General features: G+C 37.0%; 1 protein-coding gene across 1 annotated transcript; it reads right to left on the bottom strand.

The window, feature by feature from the left end:
- Window positions 1-5,961: 5,961 nt before the first annotated feature.
- Window positions 5,962-20,018, bottom strand: LOC139968051 (monocarboxylate transporter 12-like). Its single transcript, XM_071972371.1, has 5 exons — window positions 19,833-20,018; window positions 18,015-18,233; window positions 8,272-8,415; window positions 7,275-8,135; window positions 5,962-6,942 (listed from the first exon to the last, which is right to left on the bottom strand). Exons 2-5 carry the CDS (start codon window positions 18,199-18,201, stop codon window positions 6,806-6,808), a joined length of 1,329 nt encoding a protein of 442 aa, XP_071828472.1. The 5' UTR covers window positions 18,202-18,233; window positions 19,833-20,018; the 3' UTR covers window positions 5,962-6,805.
- Window positions 20,019-21,835: the final 1,817 nt, after the last annotated feature.

Here is a 21,835-nt window from a genome sequence, read left to right as displayed (position 1 = left end):
ACATCACCCGGTACGCCGCAGCCGAATTATTCTCCGACCATGACGCATGGAAAGGCAAAGTCTTGAATGTCCAGCTACCAAGCCGAAGGCTCTTTGTCTTCAAAGGATTCAACTTATCCAGGATAGCTTTCTGAAACATCATCAGGTTTTCCAAGAGGGGCTTGAAAGAGACTTGAAACTATACATCAGGCATCCTCTGCGTATTGAACGCATTTGAATTTGTATGTTTATCAATTTATACCATCTTATTATTTACCGTCCGAAGTTAATCCGATATTGTTACCTGTACACTGCAGCATTATATTTCATAATTTCAACATTGCACGAGTGAACTCACACAGACTGACCAGTCGTTAGAATAGGCCTGACCGGAATATTGTTTCCGCCTTTTCGGACTATTTTGGACTTTTTTGGACTGTTTTATCTTCACTTTGTCAGTATTGTTTGCTTCATCAGCATTATCACACACTTATGGCTCCTTCAGTGACAAACTCTAACCATTGCCCCATAATTTCTGTTCCTGTACCGTTTCATAAATTTTTATGGTTAATATAATCTTGGTTTTAGGTATCGCTAACCTGTGTCGATGTTTCATCCAAATTCCCCTGGGTGGTACCACTCCAAAACAAACCATGCCCCACTATACTGAATGCCATGAAACGCATCTTCTCTGTCGGTCGGAGGCCCTTCCAAATTCATACTGAATGAGGTGAAAATGTTTAATAATCAAGTTAAGACTTTTTTTTAAAATATAAACATACTCACTATTTTAAAACGAATAACGAAACAAAAGCATTGGTCGAGGAAAGATTCAATCGCACCTTTAAATAAAAAATATGGAAAGACTTTAGCGGCGTAATTAACTCGCATGGATTGAAATTGTAGTGGTATAACTTTCCATCCCAGTCGTCAGTTAGGGCAGTTTTACCTGTTTGAGGGGGCTATTCAAGATTTGAGGGAAGGACGCTTCAGCTGGGTAGTCACCATACATGTGCGCCTTGAAACGCAATTCGAATATATCCTTGACCAGAAGTGTGAGTGTCGTTGTATACGCTGAATACAATGCGGTGGCAGAAGTGGAAAAAACGTGTAACGTATTCAGAGACTTTTAATCCTCTTTCTGTCACCCCCACATTACAATTATTGAGGATCATCGAGTCAGATACCTCGTTGCGTCCTTTATGTCTCGACCCTTAAAACCACCCTGGGACTTGATCATAGCAAACACCGATATGAAACGTGAACCGGGTAGTCAATGAGTGTCATTGAGTGGCGATCTTCCCTAAAAATTAGGAGAAAGAATTTATTTTACTCATTTGGACATCCTCTTGAATCACGTGCATCAGAATTTGGACCATTTTGAAGATGACATGTTTCAAAGTCACATCTGAAAGTAAATGGGAAGCAGATACAAGGATTATTCTCAGCAGTGTGCAGTCAATACTGCTTATACTTTCTTTTACACAGAGTAAGAGGTCTGTCGATGTCGCGAATCGTCAACCTGTTTACTAGGGACTATCAGCTCAACGACACATTGGTCAATGAATTTATTGAAAGACTACATACGAATTTGTTTTATGACATTTGACGCAGTCAGTGGTACAAACCCTAAAGACCAAAATCTTGTTCAATAGAAAATAGTACAGACACGAACTTACAGCGCTTTTGCGTTGTCCTCATTACGAGCTTGGTAAATCCTCGCTTGGTTTATACCCGGAAAAAATGGCGATTTTTGGGGTATCACGTGATCTACGAAATAATCAAAGCTTTCGTTGTTATGTTTCTCCTGTAGCTCGTTTGGGAAAGTTTATTCGTGTTTTATCTGCTTCATTAGCTATGATAAGGGATGAACAGCTCGGGTCTAGACAAACAAGCGTCGATCGTCAAAATAAGTAAATGTATGTTTTTTTTATAATAGTGTAAACTAACCAATCATATTTGTTTGTCTTGATTTCTCTCCCACTGGGACCAGGCCCAATGAAACAAAAGAGGAATCCATGGAGTTGCGCATCTCATCGTATCTCCTCCATGACGGAAGCGGTTGTAGGGTTACCTGTAAATGCATCTGGTTGTCATCTTTGTTATAGGCTGGAAAAGTTAGGCTGGAATCGTTTAGTTTAAAGTTTAGTATTAAACACCTAACCATCACTGTTGTTTTATTCAAGGCATTATATTTGGGCTAATTACACCTCTGATCAACATTGTCCTTTCAAGCTAGCCCTCAACATCCAAAACGAAACATTCTAGTATTTGTCTCATTATTCTTAACATATCGTCTGGCTTTTCCCTACATGTTGACAAGTGGAAATGACTAAACATGTTTGGGCTTTTCTTCCTTTAACCTATAACGTTAGACATTTTACTCCATCAATCACGCAGACACAAGCTTATATAGTCATGCACCTTCCAACCAAGTTTAAACTTGGTGGGACTTGCGATACACCTTCATGCACCACTTAGATCATTTGACTTTTGACCTCAATTGAGCTTTGACTACGACCGTAGAAACCTAGAATCTGTCCTATTTTGAAATTCGTCTAAGCACTCTCTACATATCGTGCTTGACTTTTTTCCTGCATGTTGACAAGAAGAAAATGGCTAATAAACAACTTTTAGATTTCTTGACCTTTGCACTATGGACGTCACCAATCACGCAAGAACGAGTTTACATGGTCAAGCACTTACCCACCAAGTTTGAACTTGATCGGAATAACGGTCTAGGAGGAGCTTGCAACACACTTTTTCGTACAATTTAGGCCATTTGGACCTCAATTGGCCTTTACCCCTACCCTAAACACACACATTTATCCTATTTTAATATTTGTCTCATCATTATCTACCTGTCGTGTGGTTTAATTACTTTTCCTACAGGTTGACAAGAAGAAAATGGCTAAAAACCAATGTTAGGTTACTTGACCTTTGACCTCTGCCCTATGACGTCATCAGTCATGCAGTCGAGACTTTGCATGGTCAGACACCTTCCTACCAAGTTTGATTTTTTTTTGGACTTAATGTCTGGGAGGAGTTCGCGATGCATTTACAGTAACACACGCACGCACCCTCACCCCCACCCTCACACGCAGATTGACAGCTTTTTACATTGGTAACCTCCCGAGACTCTCTACTCAGGAAATTTATTATGATGACGACTACCGGTGATGTGGCAATTGAGAGATCGCCGTAGGCTCAACTGACCAGCGAACTATAATATATCATCTTGTGGAGTGTTAGCTCAGTGGTTAACATCGGTGCCTTTCAATCATAAGGTCCTCGGTTCGAGTCACTCCCAGATTAATGTATGTCGTCCAGTTACAGGGTTGTTGACAATTAACAATTCATAATCATGGACGTTAAATATGAATGTGAGAGACTGACTTCGGTCAGCTTGCGGCTTTGATAAGCCAATTAGGCTTCTTCGCGAGTTCCTGCTTGCAGGAGGATCTAATATACATACATATACATACATACATACATACATCTTCCCTATGGGAGCGATGGGGTAAAATGAAAGAAACAACACAACATGAGGAGGGCGCAACTGCGCTCATCGACCGGTCAACTGTACTCCCGTGGCTATGTAGGTCTATACCAGAGCCAAGCTACAGGCAGTTTACCAACGCACACCGTTCTCAACATCGTAGCAACCGTGATCGTTACCTCCGTGACCCCCAGGACCCCCTGACCATCTAGATTACAGAAGGTAGAACCCACACCAGAAAAATCGGCGTAAAAATACTTCCAACCATCATTTCTACAGAGGACCGTAGGGCAATACGAGAGGGTGCTGCTACATAAAAACCATGTCCTGTGATTACCCATGACGACACCCATAATGAATCACACAAAGTATTCCATAATAAACATAGGAATAGTACACACATTGATATAAGTAAGTGTTTTAACTAAGTTTTCAATAAAATTCAACAAATTCGGGATTTTGGAACATTCATCACCTTTTACCTTAGGTGGATCAACTACAGACTATTGTATATGATGGTACGAAATCATTAATAATATTTGTTTTGAACGAAACATTCGTTCAGGATTATGAAGTATGCACACCTGGTTACAATGTAATTCGTAATGACAGGAAGAAAGAAGAGGAGGAGAGGTTGCTGTATTTATTTAAAAAAAAAAAACAATACCAGCTTTGTTCGACATTCCCAAATTTGAAAGAAATAGAATTGAAAAGATTTGGGTTAAAATATTATACCTCATATTTAAAAAAAAAAAAATGCTGGGTGTAGTGTACCGCCCACCTGATTCAACAGCCGAGTGGAATGATCATTTTCATGAAAACTTAGCTGCCCCATGTCATTAGATATTATCGGGGACTTTAACAACAATCTATTAGGTGGTAGAAACAAAAGGTGGATGCATGACATGGAGACGTACAACTTGAAGCAAGTTAGAAAGGTAGCAACTAGGGAAACTAATATACCGTGCACATTAATTGATCATATTGATAAGACTAAAAAACAGTCGAAATGTCAATACTGAAGTTCCCAAAATTTACTTGAGTGTCCATTACCCGATATATTTCACTTGTAAACATGCTGCCTCACACCAACCAACACTATGACTATCAGGTGATAAATAAATTAGATGTAAATGCGTTCAAGCATGACCTAAGGAAATGTTCATGGCAATCTGTGTTGCAGTAGCAGATGCGAGTCGGTTGTTAGCAAATTGGGAAATTCCCCTGGGGGAGATTAGCTTTACGCTAACTGAGTATACCCTTCAATGTGAAATAAATGTTAAATAAATAAAACCGGCAGTCTCGCTACACAGTTGGCAAACTCTCCAAACACGGAGGGTCATACGACGTGCTCCCAGATGCTACTAACGAATTTTCTATCCCTTTGTCACTGACAAGTGATAAGAGTTTCGTAGACAATATAAAACTACGATAACGGGCCTTTACGGTAAATTTGAAAATAATTATTTAACCCTCTGGATTATAAAAAAAAATGATTGTAAGTACTTAGTAAACACAGATTGACAGAGAAACGCTCCCTGGTAAAGGCATGCTATAAATTTGCAATGCAAAACATGTATGGAATTAGCTAGGTCCATTGAAATACACTAGCTGTGCAATCGCATGAACGTTAAAAAATGAGTAACGTTAGGCTGCGGCGTTGGAAAGGAGACTCCTTGGATTCCATTAAAGCGAAGTATATATACATATTTATGAGCTTAGTCTTCGAGATCCCTGATATTTTTCGCCTTCTTTAGAAGGGCGTTCTTACCTACACCTTTCTAGTTTTGGTCTAGCCACTTTTCAATGAGATGTGATTTTTTGTGGCCCTGAGGAGCTGTTGGTTAAAGTACTACGATGCCTTCCTTTGAGTTTACGTCTATTTTTAGCAAACGAGTTTCTATCGCTGTAAGGTAGTTTTTGAATTTAACTATTAAGTTCCGGGTAGAGTCCTCGCTGCTGGCTCCCACCCTGTGAGCAAAATTAATAACGTCGGAAGGTTCATCCATGCCAAGGTGTTCTTTGGCTAGATTTACTACCGAGTCGGCCGGGCTTTCATTCCTCTTGTTCTTGATGCCGAGCAGACGTGCACAGTTTATTCGAGAGTATTGCTCAAGATCGTTTATTTTTCCACTTTATTCTCAATCTCAGAATCAGTTGCTAGATACTACTCTTTAAAAGACTTCATTTCGTTAACTTTGTCTTCCAACTGGTTTTCCAGTTCGAAATTTTTGCTTCTTGCCCTTCTTTTTTTCAGAACTCTTTTCTTATTATCTCATTACTGCCTTATCGAAACAGTTCTGTAGTAAGGCTTTAAAATCTCCATTTTCTGTTGGTACCTTGAGAACCAGTTCATCAATTCATATTGCAGCGCATCTGGTGATTTTTATTTGTTTTAGGTATGATGATGATCGTAAGGCAATAAAAGAAGTATAATAGCATACATGTACCAATTAAACAGTAAAATCGCTTTAAGTCTCGCGGAAAGGATCTTAGGTGACTAATTCGACATAGGCTGAAGCCTAACCATAGAAATTGAACTAATGCTGACACAGTGTATCACCGTGTGTTTAAAAAGTGAAGGCTTCAAAAAATGTGAGGGCGCTTTGCGTTGTACGGCAAACATTCTGATCATTTATACTTATTCATACATACATTGTGCGTTCGACTTTGAATTTGATTTTTTTTTCTTCTCGAAAGAGTAGGTGTACTTTTCACAACAGAGACATGTTGTGGCGACCAGAGTAGTAAGTACTATACTCCTGACTTATGAACCTTTGAACCTTTTTTCTTCTCTAATGACTCGAGCAAGTGGAGTGTTTTATGCAACTTTTAATGTCTGCAAAGTGCCATTTCCGGCATCCGAGAGACACATGGCAACATTTTTCTTGCTTGTATTATTTTAGTGCTCCACTCAGATAGTGCTTTAGTTGTTCCTGGAAAATGCCTTGAAAAAGCACCCCCGTTTTGCCCCCCACACACCTACTTTTGATTAATACTTCCATATTAGTCTATGCATGCAGGTCTAAGTTTAATGTTAATGTTGAAAAGTGGAAAATAGTTTATGCAGGATAACAGATCTTATGAAGTAAGAGTGCAAAAAGTTCATGCATGTCTGCATACAGTAACAGTCATCAAATGATGAGATGTTAGCACGAGTAGTGGCCTGAGTGTGTCGTTTTGCCTCAAAGCTTTGTCCGAACATGGTTAGTATTCATTATCTAGATATTTTATGATACATGATCGTGACTTTACCGTGACTTTTGTTCCAAATCACCAACGTACCAGTATGATCGCGGTCTTTCCATCCTAATGATTTAAATATAATTAATTTTGTATCGTATTTTTATAGTTAAGCTTCCGTAAGACGATGATAACCACCACCAACACACAACTAACGGCATTTATGAGAGCATTCACTTCAAACATTACTGCGAACGATCCGAAGACGTCGTATGATTTACCTATAGAGGGTAAGAAAGAATACAAAACAATACAGTTAAGGACAGTTTAAAATAAACTCACAGTTAAAACACCATCTTGGATTAAATAATGAAGAATCTGACAGTAGGTTGCTCCATTGATAATAAAAGAAATCAGACCACACACTGAAAATCATAATTAAATCATACTTAAATAATTAAAAGTTGACAAAACGTTGTGTTCCATACACACAGATCTATCACATACACGACTTGGAAAGACTAGTATGAGTTGTTAAAAACGACAGAAGTTCTCCTTAAAAATAAACAAAATAGAAAGATGATAATTTTAATCTTAAATGAAAAATACGTACCAGAGAGAATGCCCGCAAAAATAGAAAATATGCCACAGCCAAAATGCAATAAACCGAATGCTGGCCGGAAAGTTTCAGGTGAACTGAGTTGAAGTAGTATTCCCGATGTTGTACCAGCCAAGAAAGAGAGCAGGAGAGCACTCGAAAATCCGCAAAAAGTCAAAAATATAGGGTTATTCCACAGCGAGAAGGATGCGAATATGATCGCATTGAGACAATAACATAACGCAAATAAGGTCAAAGGTGAAATTATTTTCGTCAGTTTAAACGAAGCGGCTGCAACGAATCTACCAACAATACCGCCAAAACCTCCAACTGCTGAAATAAAGACAGCATTACTTTTGGTCATTCCAAGTTCTTGGTTGTACGGTATTAAAAATAAAGTCCAAGTATCGCTTGGGAATCTTCTTGTGTTAGCTGTGATGAAGAATAATGTGAAGGTTAGATCCAAGAACAATGACAAATGTTCCTTGAGAATAATTGCGAAAAATCGGAAGTATTTCATCAAAGTTAGTAATCCATATTTTAAATTTGTGAAGTTATGACTGTCCTTATCGACCGCCTCGACCTCTTGACTTGGTTCTGATTTATCAACGGAATTGCTAAGGTTTTCATACTGTTTTCCTTTTCCATTGACAAGAAGAAGACCACATGGTATCGTGTTCCAAGACAATGCACCAAAAAGACAGAAGGCGCCCCGAAGACCATAATTCTCTAGTAAAACCTCGATGATAATCGGTAGTAAAACAACGCCACAATATCCCCCCAAAGTCGCTAAAGGCATCAAACTAGCGAAGTGATCCGGCGCCTGCTCACGTAAACAGAGAACAGCTGGTAGGAATAAGAAACCAAAGCCTAAACCTTGATGGAAGGAGCAAAGAATCAGTTATTGACATTAGCATTTGGCATTAATGAACATTTGGCATTTTAATTGACAATTCTGATAACAACATACTTTAAATAATTATAACATTGTTCATCAAAATAAATGATTTACCTGATATAACAGAAAAACCCAGGAAATGCAAGCCGTGATTTGAAAACAACCCTGAACAGATGAAACCTCCTCCAACAAGACTTCCGCCAGCTATTCCCAATTGTCGGTATGACAAATATCTAGCAAGGGAGCCGATGATAGGAGCTAAATGAAAGCAAAAGTAAATATGAAAGAAGGATATTTCTACAATCTACAGTAAGGTCTTAGTTTGATTAAACCAAAACAGTACATTCATATGTGTTAGAGCAGCGTGATTCAGTAAGATTTGCTTTTTTATGTCCGCATAACAGTTGCAAGTACAAACAGCAGACCCATGCATGGAGAATCAAAAGCAGAGTCAGTCCCATAATTGAAGCCGATTGTTACCGGCCTCGATTAATGTATGATCTGTTTGTATGCACGTATATTCTATATGCTATCGGTACTGTAACACATTCATTATTCTATTGCATACTGACGACTAAAGCAAATACACCGAGATGCACGTGGTATCGATGAGATCCTTTAAAGTCTCAAGGTGTGTTTGCTAAATTTGAACTTCGACCTCTCCAGCTTACTGCTCTAAAAGCTCACTAAAACTAACACCGTTCTATTCAATTTTCATATTAATTATCATTTTATTTATTGAGTTGTCTGTCGTTAAATATTTTGAGCTTAACGAATTCGCCAGATTTTTGAACAAGTCTGTAGATTCTACAAACTTGAAGCATTGCCCAATAGATCTTGCGCCAATTTAATCTCTCTGTTTTGTTTACGACCGTTAGGCCAAGGACTCAATATCACGTTCGTAGCTAGCCTGTGTTAGGTTCATCATCTCTTGAATAGTATCTTTCAATCTTACCGATGTAGCTTGCGTAATTGTGTCATTTCCTTCCATTCACTGGTGTTTGCACTAGCCCAACTGGGTTGAACTATGTTGACTGGTGAACTTGCCCAGTTGGGGTTGAACTAGGTTTCACTGGTGTTTGCACTAGCCCAACTGGGTTGAACTATTTTGACTGGTGAACTTGCCCTGTTGGGGTTGAACTATATAGGTTTCATTGGTTTTGCACTGGCCCGACTGGGTTTGGACTATTGGCTGGTGAACTGACCCAGCTGGGATTTAACTACGTTTCACTGGTTTGCACAGGCCCAACTGAGTTTGAACTATGTTTACTGGTGAACTTTCAATGTTGGGGTTGAACTAGGTTTCACACTGACCCAACTGGGTTTGGACTATGTTGACTGGTGAACTTGCCATGTTGGGGTTGAACTAGGTTTCACACTGGCCCAAATGGGACTATGTTGACTGCTTTTATTTTTGGCGTAAATATCGAGAATATTATAATGTAAGTTCGTAAGCAGTAACCGTATCTTAATATATTGAAAATGCTAAATTAGCCAAATTATGAGGGGTGTAAAATAATTCTTTGTCATATTTATCACAGTTTTGTTAAAACGATTAAACTTTTGTACAGCAATGATTAAAAATATTAAATATTTACTATTTAATTAATTTGAACAAATTATGTTATACTTTGTTCGGCGATTTGAGTTAACACCTATATTTAGCTGTGTGATTTTAGGAAAGCAATCGTCAACTTGCAAACTAAATGGCAGTTTCTTAAGGTGTCATAAACAAAAGAGGCTCACAGATGTATCGAAATTTACGCAATTACCTTGATTGTTGTTTCGAACATGAAGTGTTCTATTGGCATAATAACATACTTTTCGAAAGTTATTAGTGAAGTATACAGTATTGACGTACATACCCCAAATGTGAGGATGCCCTACACTGAACATTATGAACATTTAACTATCAATCTAATTTCAAGCGAGGCTTCATTTTACAGTATAGATCTACTGTAAAAAAAAAGAAAGAAAAGCTTTCTATAGTGTGGTGTTATATTGTGTAGATAACACCAGTTGAAAATCCCAGTTCAAACTTTTTTTTAAAACTATAAGCAGTAAAACATAGTTCACCCAGTTTAACCCAGCAAAACATAGTTGACCCAGTTGAACGCAGTAAAACATAGTTGATACATTAAAACACAGTTGAACCAGTTGGACCCAGTAAAACATAGTTGAACCAGTTGGATTCAGTAAAACAGTTGAACCATTTGGGAACCCAAGTTCACCCATTTCAACCTAGTTCATATTTGTGCCATTTTCCATATAGAAAATTCCAGTTGACACCAGTTCAAAAGTTCAACAGAAATTTCCACCAGGGTGTTCTTTAACAACTTGATTCTTTACCATTTTTTAGGAAATAGATTAGGGTTTTGTCAGATTTTATCGCAGCATGGAGACTTGATGTATTCTTGTTAAATATGGCAAACTTGTCAGTTTTCAGTAACGTTTTATTGTTCAAGTCTGAAGTTGGTTTGTCAATGTACCGAGTTCCTTTGGTTTAGCGAGCAAACAAAATGTCTCGCCGAAAAACAAGAAACAACATACGTTTTCTTTCCATAGATATAATTAATTAAACTTGTCGTTATTGAATGGTACATAAGATGTTGACAATATCTTACTGGTAGTGTTAATAAACTCCTACCAGTCTCTACACGAAAGTCTATAAAGCAGTTTTTTGGGGGGAGGGCGGGGGGGGGGTTATAAATAGGACATAAATCGCTAAATTACCAGTGAAGGTATCATCAAAGTTTCCCTGAAAAAAGGACATGTATTGTTTCTTCTTCCGCGATGAATTATAAAGCATTCAACAATAGAACCATCTACGAATGCAGCTTGTAAGACACACATTCGCCAAACTGTTTATTATTTATTTTGGACGCTTAAAACAAAGTTAAACGGTCTGGTTAGTAACCATTGAGACAAAACTTTATTGCTGCCAATTGAAATCAAATGAACAAACTGATGCACTCGGAAGTTCAAAGGGTACTTTAAGTTTCCTTTGTGTATGAGCTATCCAGCTTGTATGGCTAGTGGTTTTAAAGAAAAACCTTTTCGTCCAATTAATTCCTGGCGAAATATAAAATATAAAAGGTTCTTAGAGGATTGTATTCAAGATAATTCTCGTAACCTATACTTGGTAAGCGGCGATCATCCGACCGTCTTGGTTTTAACAGTGCTCCTCTTACCTGGGTAAAGAAAGATCTTATAAAAAAAATCCAATTAAAACTGTTTATGATTCTTGATGATATGTATGGAAAGTTAGTTTGGCGTTCGTTGACCCCACATGATGACGTCGTCATGTTCCATGTTATCACCACAAGTTTAATTTAGAGCAATTATATCGAGGATCATGTGAAAATCGTTACTTTCGAATTAGGATTTATGCCCTCCTGCCCCACCCCTCCCGGTCCTCTCCATGTCCTGCGTTGGAACAAATGCTGCTTCCTAGGCAGCTTCTATCAGGATGCTTTTGACACAAATGCTGCTTTCTAGGTAGCTTCCATCGGGATGCTTTTAGTTATTTTATTTTATTATCTGCATATAACGTGACATTGGAAACCGCCTTTAAAGCCCCAATTTTTTAATAATATAAAGTTAACTGAACGTTTTATTATGGTGTTCAGTATTCAGAGAGAGAGAGAGAGAGAGAGAGATAGAGAGATGGAGTAGATAACAAGGGAAACTGCAAACGTATTGTGCATTGGTGTGGCAATCTCGCCATATATTTAATGTGAATAGATACCGTTATAATTTAACTTGTAAATTTACTGGTAGGTGGTTCAACAACTTGTAGAGTTCGGTGTGGGACGTGTCAATGGAATATACTGGTAAAACAACACATCCTAATAGCACACCCTAACACATTTCTGGCAGCAGAAAGATGTATTGTGATGCTTCCATGGGAGATCTATTATAGTAATTACAGGAGCCAGTGCTTACCACCAATTATGAAAAATAAGGAAATTTGTCTTTGTTGTTCTTTGCCAAGCGACATATTGAAATGTTTTATAATACAATATGCCTTCCTCCCCATCTTTCTTCCTCTATGGCTATCTTAAAATGTAACATCCTATAGATGCACAAACTTAACTTGGGCTGGATAATTGTTGTGCATACTGAAATCTCTGAAATACATCTTTGTGGACCTAAAATGATAATTGCATATAACTATGATGTTCTTCAAGTCTTGAAGTGGCTACAGGGCTATTCCCTGCGAAGTCGTGACAGAGCTCTTTTGCATGTGAAAAGTAAAGCCACGGTGATGATGCAGCGACTTCACCGTCATGTCGAAGTAATTGGTCACAGCAGGCAAGACTTTTTGGAAAGGAACTGCAGCCACCAATTTTTATGACAATAGAAACAAGGTTTTGGTTTCATTGTTCACATTTTTCCCAGCAGGATCCGGTTGACAAAGCATATACTTAAGTACTGCAATTACTACAAGTTATCACTATAAATATCATTTATGATTACAGCATAGGCTACTGTATCATATGCAATACACAGGTTTCTTAGTCTTGAATATATATTTAGAATGTAATCACGCAATATAGCACGTTTAAGTACACAGCTGTGGGCCTATCACATGCAACATATACACTCTGATATCTGCAGCAGGTGAAAACTACAGTAGACCTCAATAGTGCATATTTGCATCATTCATTGTACTGTAAAATCAGACCTTGTGCAAACTTTATGCTGGTTTGTAATTGTGATGTAGTACAATAATTTATTGAGATATTGGTGTCAGCCTACAAATAAATGGCTTTTAAAATTCAAATATTGTATTCATTCTGTTAAGCATTTTACATATAGATCCAAACATGTCTAAATCATACTGAACATTGTTTCATCTTTTAAATATATTAACTTTCTAGAAGGAAACTAGGAATAACAGCTTGGGTGAAGATGAGGAGGAGTGGGGTGGGGGGGGGGGCAGTTTAAGGGTAACATGCTTTTCAATTCTACTTATGTTTAATGATTCAAATCATTATATTACTTTCAGGTTCCAACTAGGAACCTGTGTCCTGGGACAGTTCCATGACAGGTTATTTTCAACTGAGGCGAGAGGGATATGCAAATTTTGTATTTTTGCTATATTGCTTTTAGTCTAAAGAATGTTTTAAAAGTGCCTTCAAGAACTGTAAATCACAAATAAATGTGGTTTGAGTTTTTTTTTTTTTAGAGCGACTTGTTGTGTTGCGTTTCTATATAGCTATATCATTTGAAGTTTTAGGTTAGCATTTCAGTAAACTGTATGGTGTAGTTCACTGCTGGTGTAGTTCATTGCTGGATTCAGATCCAGAAAGCTGTTTTTATTCAGGAGATAAATAAATAAAAAGCTTTTTTGGTTATGTAGCCATAAGCAAGCAATGAAATCTTAACTATAGGGCCTTTATTTGTGTGCATGTGTGTAAGTGTGTCAGCAAGTAGTTTAATTGGACACTATATATCCAGAAGAACACATCATATTTAAGTCTTAATTGGTATATTCGTTACTAGCCATGGGTATAGTAGATGATAATAACTGCTTCTGGTGAAGGTTTTATTGTAAAACATTTGTAACTGTTAGGTTTGTCTCATTTGGTATTAAATTAATGGTGATATTGTGCAAGTACATTTTTCCCCAGAATTATCACATTGATTATTCAGGAGTGGTTTCACCATATAGAAATTAGTGAAATAAAACTTGGGATATAGATATTAATAGGCTAGAAGCTAATGTAGCTAATTTGTAAAATGAAGAATGGAATGGATGGAATATATGTCACCCAACTTAATTATTATGCATCAATATTATGCATGCAATTATTAATATCATGCATCACTGTTGCACCAAGTGTTGTAAGAGGGTTACAGTATATTCATCACTTAGTGCAAAATTGAATGTCGCCATAATTTTCATATTTGTATCCTATCCTATTCTGGAAATAACATCCCCACCTCCCCACTGTGTTAACTGATCAAATATATGTAACATTATTCTGATTCGCCAGGCAATGTGAAACTGTAATCAGTGCTCTCAAAGGGTCACACAAGTGTCACACTAAGGTGAATATATTTTTATCTCTGAGGATATTTTTTTCCAATCCAACTCAAGGGACCTTCCTTAAATAATAAATGTTCAGGTCCTCAGCGACCAGAAGCTACAACATCCGACCCTCAGCGGTACGATGGGATATATATATATATATATATATATATATATATATATATATATATATATATATTATGTATATATATATATATATATATATATATATATATATATATATATATATATATAAGCTATTATACATTAAGTCCTCATTGACAAGCCGGTACTCTTTTCCTTCGATTTAAGTGCTGGCACGTTGCTAGATTTTGTGCAACTAAACCCAACCCGGTATTACCCTGTCGCGCGTATACTGGTATTACACAATCACATATATAACTACAGCGAAAATAGTACCTTTGACAACACACAGGATAAAGCTATAGATGCAGGGGCGTATCCAGGATTTTCTAACCCGGGGGCGCGAATTACTATCTAAGCGGAGCGCCACCATCAGTTGGCGCGGAGCGTACAAGAAAATTTCTGGTTTTGATACCCACCAGATCACAGGAAAAGGCACTTCTCGGGCTTGAAAATGACCAACCAGATGTACATTTTTGCCTGAAAACCAAGTAGTTTCCAATATTTTTTTTTCTAACCATAACCTTTTGGAAGATTGTCACCAGTCACACATCATGTTTTACCTCATTGCATGTCCTGTGGATCATTCATTGCTTTTGTAGGTGATTCATCGTCACGTCTCACAATATCCGAAAGCCCCACTTTTCAAGGTTTTATACCCATTATTTGTTGAGAATTTGAAAATTCACATTTCTCGTGAATAAAATCACTTCAAAACAGACCCATAATGTTGCAGAAAATTCAATCTATGGACAATTAATATAGAAAAACCTCCTTCAACCCCTAACAGACAGGTCAAAATTGCACTAGTAGAAGGAAGTATGATGAAGAAAGTTGGTGAGGAAATTTTCTAAAATTCCGACACAGTTAATTTATTGGTGTAGAAATATTAAAACCTCTTCGTTGAAGGAAATGAAAAATAGCAGATATTTCCGATATCAGATATTTCGAAACCGAACACTTCACACATCGGCGTAGGAGGCGGGGCGGGGGCTGCAGCCCCCCCCCAACCAATTTTTCCCCCTGAAAATTCGGGCAATATGCTGATAAATTTTTCGGGCACCTACTGAAAGAAAAATAAATAGCAATAATGTAACTTAAGGAAATGAATAGTTTAAAAATGATCTCCTTGGTAATGAAAAATAAGTTCTAATCTTGGCCGACTAATTCGTCATTACTACTGTAAAAGAGAGTTTTGACATAATTGGACCTGTATGCTTTTTCTCTATCTACATAAGACATTTGGTTGTTTACATTAGCATCCCGCGGTATACTGCGCAACTTTGACGGACCGTACGGTACACGATGCCATGCGATGTAATGACCGATGCTTGCTTATATGATATTGACATTACCATGTTGGACGCGCGCTTTGCGCGCGAAAAATTTTGCTTATATTTTTCGGCCAAGTCGTTACAGCCCCCAAAACCAATTGGGCTCCTACGCCTTTGGCTACACATATAGACATTTTTGAGGCTGTTCATCCTGGAAAATGCATTTTCATGCTCACTGATATAATAGCACAATTTTACAATTGTTTAAGGCGTCCATACACACACACACGCATTATGATAGACCATATATAGTATATATATATATATATATATATATATATATATATATGTATATATATATATATATATATATATATATATATATATATATATATGTATATATATATATATATATATATATATATATATATATATATATATATATATATATATATATATATATATATATATATACATTAGTGAGAGAGGAAAAATGGAACGTCAAAAATGGAGTTGTCGGTGTAAGGGGTAGGGTGAGGCGCACGTCCCCTCCGTAATCCTCGATCTGTCACTGGCTACCCTGTGTATATAATAGCTATCAGCGCTGTTATTATAACTGTTCCTCTTTCTCTTCCCGAGGTCTTGGCGTTTATCTTTGACTCCCTCTTTTTCTCCTTTTTATCTCTTTCTTCTTTTTCTTTTCCCTTCCTTCCTCTCCTCCTTTTCTTTTTTCCCCCCTCTTTTTCCTTTTTTTCTTCTCTTTTTTTTCTCTCCTCTTTTCCTTACCCGGGGGGCGCGCGCCCCCAACGCCCCCCCCCCCCTAGATAAGTGCCTGAGATGCCATCATCTGCATAGTTACATTGTAATATCGTTTGGCTATTTAACAACTTAGCAATGTCGTATCATTTACAAAACAAAAGATAAACTTAGACGCCAACATTGCAAATTGCATTTACATTGAGAGATATATTATAGTACATTTTAAACGAAGTATATTTTCCAAACAGACCTTGTTGATTTGAAAGAGTGGGCCAAAAAGTCAACTTATGGGACATCACTTTTGGAATTCGTGGGAACTTGGGTGAATGTAGGGACCAAACTTAGGTACTCAGTGTTTCTTTAGTAGGAGTGTGACCGAGGGGATGTATTTTTCTTCTTATGACTATGTAACAAACAACAACCCTCTGAGGTCAAAGGTCATGTACATAGGAGTAAGTTGGCTCGAATGGTTGTTAAAGGTAGGAGAGGGTTACGAGTTGTTTCTCATGATCATGCAGTTCTTTGAAGAACATGACATCGCTCCATTATAATATGAAAAAGTGACCTACTTTCATCCCCCATATATCCTTGTGGGTGGGAATAGACAAACAGTTCATATACGATGTTTATAGATAACACACCAGGAAATATCATCTACCTGTGTTTCCATTGTTTGTTTGTTTGTTTCATCATTAAGGTCACTTTGGACATGCATCCAAAGAGCCATCACTATTGATTGAAATTTAATGTCATGACTGAGGATACGCTAAGATATCATCAATAAAATTTGCAAGAATAAAGCTTGCGCGAACATGACGTAGTAACACATTATGTGAACATATTTTCCTAAATTTGAAAAACAAAATGGGTATAGGGGCGAATTGAATAAAAAAGATATTTCTCTAAAAGAGCAACTGCTATTATATTACATAAGCATACTTGAATAGAAACTTCCAATGCTACCCTAGGGTTATTTTATACTACGTTGTCCTAAGTGTTGTGAAAAGAGTAAAATTCACTTAGGGAGATGTATATTTGTCAGTAATTAGTTAACTAAATGCTTTGCTATAGGTATTTGGGAAAGGTATCATTGTAAATAACACCCATACAGATGTCCTTACAATGGTCCAGTGTGACGAAATTACATCCTAAGTGTTTTTTCATGCTGTGGGGCCCTGAGTGTTGTGAAAGAGTTAGCTTCACTTAAACCGATATTATATGTGTCAGTAATTAATTACTTAATTAAATCCCTTGCTATATGTAAGTTGCAAAGGGATTATTATAAATAGCTCCCATACTGCATTCCTAATTATGGTTCAGTCTGACGAAATTACATCAAATTGCCAATGGTACCATACGAGTTGTTTTCACCCTGTGTATCCCAATGGTCTAGTTTAGGCTACACAGTTATCACCAAGGCGTTGTTGCCCCATAAAACGTTACACTTTGATATTGATCTAGTAACATCATACTCGACTGTTAACTTAAAAATATGGTATAACATAATATTCTTCTTTGATTCACACATTTTTGCAAGGGACTGATGAAAGTAGGCTTCATGTGGGCATATTTGGAGATAAAAACCAACTACATACTGTATTGATTTAGTAAAATAGTTATATATTCATGAGCCGTGTACTTACCTATCAAATGTGATACTGCACTGGGCACAACAAATATCAGTCCTGTCATGGTCCCGCTTAATCCGTCCATTGTTTGCATACTATCAAAGAAGATCCCGCATACCTTCATACTGCCAGTGGACATCACATTGACGAAGAACAAAGCACAGAAAGCTGCTGTCCAGCTTGGTAGCTTTGGTAGTGTCATTATGCAGAGGACTTAGAGTGTTTTGATGCAGACTATTGAAGAGAAGTAATTAATGGCAATCACTATTATTTCATTTAATGCATAAAGCTAGGTGTAGACTGATATTCTCTATTTCTATCGCTTCTCGGCCTTTGACTAAGATCATGTGCAGTATATGTTCCCTTTTGCATGCAATGGTGATACACATCCGCCGACGATCACACAGTCACAGTCCCGATGCAAGGGGACTGGGGTTGAGAGCGGATCAGTTGTTCGGTAGTTTGGTTTTCGTGTCCAGGTTCTTACCTGGGCGACTTTTTCTTAAAAAGTATCTCTATCAGGCGAAGGTAATTTATAAGACAGCATGTATTCAGATGTAGGCGAATGCTATGGACACGCATGGGGCATGTGTTCACCCCTGACTCATTTTATCAGGCGAAGGTAATTTTAAGAGACCGCATATATGCTGACGTTGCGAATTATATTTGAAAAACGCGTGAGACAGATGTTGATCACCTTTAGCTCAAGGTAGATTATGAGAGGTTTCATCTAATCCTTAAAAGTCACTAATCAATTGAATGCATAAACTTGCAAACGTAAAAGGTAACGTAAACGACCGTGCGAGAAACGAATAATAGGTATTTGAAGGGCTAAGAATTGAAGAAGCAGAAAAGTTAAACATTAACGTACTGAAACCTGAAAAAGAGTTTATCATAACAAAATTATGTTATGATCTGAGATACGACACGATATATTCCGTATTTACACAGTTTGTTTCATAATCATGATTTTCACTAGATGTTATGTCGATCGAGTAAGTGTAGTATGTAGTATGTTGTCTCAAACCTGGTATGCTAGACAGCTACAACAGTGGTAACCGTTGTTGACTAATTAGAACACCATGTACACTTTGTATTTCACAATAATTTGTCATATGTCTTTAACGTTTGCTTTACCAGCTTTAAATATATTTAGTGAATAAATGTGTTTGCATTTCAAGAAATTTCATATCGCAATATATGATATTATATCATGTCTCAATTGACCATATATCTGTGTTTCCATCTCTTCGAATATAATAATGGAATGTCACCATATTTCGATATGCATTATTTCATTATTAATTTTATTCTTCATCTATTTGTTCCTTTGAAGTAGCGAGTAATGTTTCTATTTTGCAATTTTGGATACAACAATTGTAGAGAAATACCTGTTTATGAAATGAAAAATAAAATTCAAGTCCAGTTTTATTTTAAAAAAATAGTACAATATAAATAATAAAATATTAATTTATGGAACGTTTGCAACTTACAGGACGAGAGAAATTCAAAGTTATCTTAGCTAAAGATATTTCTTTTTTACAAATATTAAGCTACCAAAGTGAGAGAGGTTACAATAGTAACATTCACATTTCACTTCTTTCGTTTTGTTACTTTCAAATACTTTCAAATGCTTCATTCATTTCACATAAATATCATCTTTCTACTTTTCTACTTATACTGGTATAAATCATAATTCTACATGGTATGAATTAACAGTAATATAACGCCTTGCATCTGTAAACAAACGACAATTCTGATCTATTCGTGATCAAGGCAAAATGTTGTGAATATCTTAATGCTGTAAATACCAAAATAGCACTCGGAACTTACGTTCCTTGAAGTTCAATGTTGGACCATAGAGACGCCGAGATCAAGACCGTATAAGAGATGGAATTAATAAGCTGAAAATATAAACAGGTAATGATCCACAGTATTGATGAATCCGAACGCCAATTGTTTAGAGCTTTTGATCTTGGAAGAGTGAAAACCACATTGTAAATTGCGTGTCCTCAATAATACCTCATGTTTGTTATCAGTTGTTACAGTGGATTCTTTCTACGTTCACTCACGGATACCAGTATTTTCTTCATTGAAAATTTTATGGCGCCCAACAAAAGGCCGAGACAAATAACTTTTCCATAGACGTATATCATTTTTATAAGCGCAAAAGTTATGTTGATGAAACGTATTTATTCCATATCGAAGCGTTAATCATGTCATTGGAGACGTTTGTCATGAATATACACGCATACAGCCTATAGATTAAACGTATAGTCTGCATATGAGAGCGTACATCATATCATTGGAGACATATATCATGTGAATAAACGCAGACATACTGTAGATGAAAACGTATAATCATATGCATATGAGAGCGTACATCATATCATTGGAGACGTTTATCATGTGAACTAACGCATACATCTTGTAGATGAAAACGTGTAATCAACACTCTGCATATGGGAGCGTACATAATATCATTGGAGACTTACATCATGTGCATAAATGCACACATCCTGTTGTGGAAAACGTATACTGCATATGAAAACTTATGAACTTCAACGTCACCAGTTGTATAAGGCAGAAATGGGCGTGGTTCTGCAGGAGGTCGAATACACATTTGTAGAGCTAAAATAAATACAGTTTTTGTGCTGGCTCAAGGTTTGGTAATAACCCTACATACTGTGTTTATGTTGTTTTAATATGAAAGCGTACTATGAATGAGTACTTTCCTTTAGTTTAATTTTTCCAAAAATGTGCGTCATGTTAAATATTTATCATCAAATGAGGGAAAATGATACGTTTGAAACGATTTTGCATTCTAAATTGTCCTCTTGCAACTCAATTTAATTTTACTTATAATGAACATTTTTAAAGTTAATTAAATGGACACATTATACAGTTATAATGATTGATGAAACCACAGTGATGTGAATGCGAATACATTAATTGGCTTTGTATAACTGTCAATGAGGGCGTATTACCCGGGCAAAGTGTTATATTGTATAAAGTGCACCCCTGCTGCTTCGAATCTGACAATTTACACATAATTACCACTTTTTATAGGCCGTAAATTCATTTCCTATTTTCGGATTGGCTTGCCTATAAAAAGTGGTAATTCGGTGTAAATTGTCAGATTTCAATTTTTTTTAACAGATTAACGATATTATCTATGTATAATATCATATAGTTTTCATAGCTACGGTTGAAAGTGAAGTCTCACTGGGAACATTCGATATAATCCGATGAGGTGTGTGAAACTTACGACGTTAGGGTATGGAACCGAGTCTAACGTCAACCGAGTCACACGTCAAGTATTCATGTATTTTGATAACATCAGTTATCAGTGGCGTAACGAGTGGGGGAAAGTGGCTCGATCTCCCCCATTATACCCCCCCACCCCGCTTGCCTCCCCAACAAAAAAAAAGAAGAAAACATTAAAATTACGAAGTACATTTAAAGGCTCAATTGACATTTATCTGTAATTGACGGGAATTCACAAATTATTACCAGACAATCACGTCTAAAGTTATTTATTATCCTATTATTTTGCTTTCTGTCATCGCTAAGAACCTTCCACTCACCTGAATCCTCTCCCCTGTCCACACACGCTACCTAAACAGATAACCTGTTCCATGCTTGATATATCTCGTGTATGTTCTTTTTACAGATGCGCCCGGCGGAATCCAAAACGTCACGTCCTTAAATACTCTAATAACCAAACCCTACCCGCACAGTAACTAACAGCACCAACAAATTAGCCAACATACAGCTGAACCATCCCAAATCCCACACTGAACCAGACACGAAACCTCTACAAAAATACCATCGGT

Source organism: Apostichopus japonicus, chromosome 1 (genome assembly GCF_037975245.1).
Source record: "Apostichopus japonicus isolate 1M-3 chromosome 1, ASM3797524v1, whole genome shotgun sequence".
Taxonomy (NCBI): Eukaryota; Metazoa; Echinodermata; class Holothuroidea; order Aspidochirotida; family Stichopodidae; genus Apostichopus; species Apostichopus japonicus.
The sequence above is the reverse complement of the archived record's forward strand: the minus strand, read 5'-3'. Positions and strand labels throughout refer to the sequence as shown.

Bases quoted from the DNA above. Each gene is read 5' to 3' on its own strand.
- LOC139968051 (XM_071972371.1), bottom strand. From the start codon at position 18,201: ATGACACTACCAAAGCTACCAAGCTGGACAGCAGCTTTCTGTGCTTTG. The intron at 8,136-8,271 runs GTAAATCATTTA...CCTTCCATCAAG, and splicing joins GGGTTTTTCTGTTATATCAG to GTTTAGGCTTTGGTTTCTTA. The intron at 6,943-7,274 runs GTACGTATTTTT...TACCCTCTATAG, and splicing joins TTTTGCGGGCATTCTCTCTG to GTAAATCATACGACGTCTTC.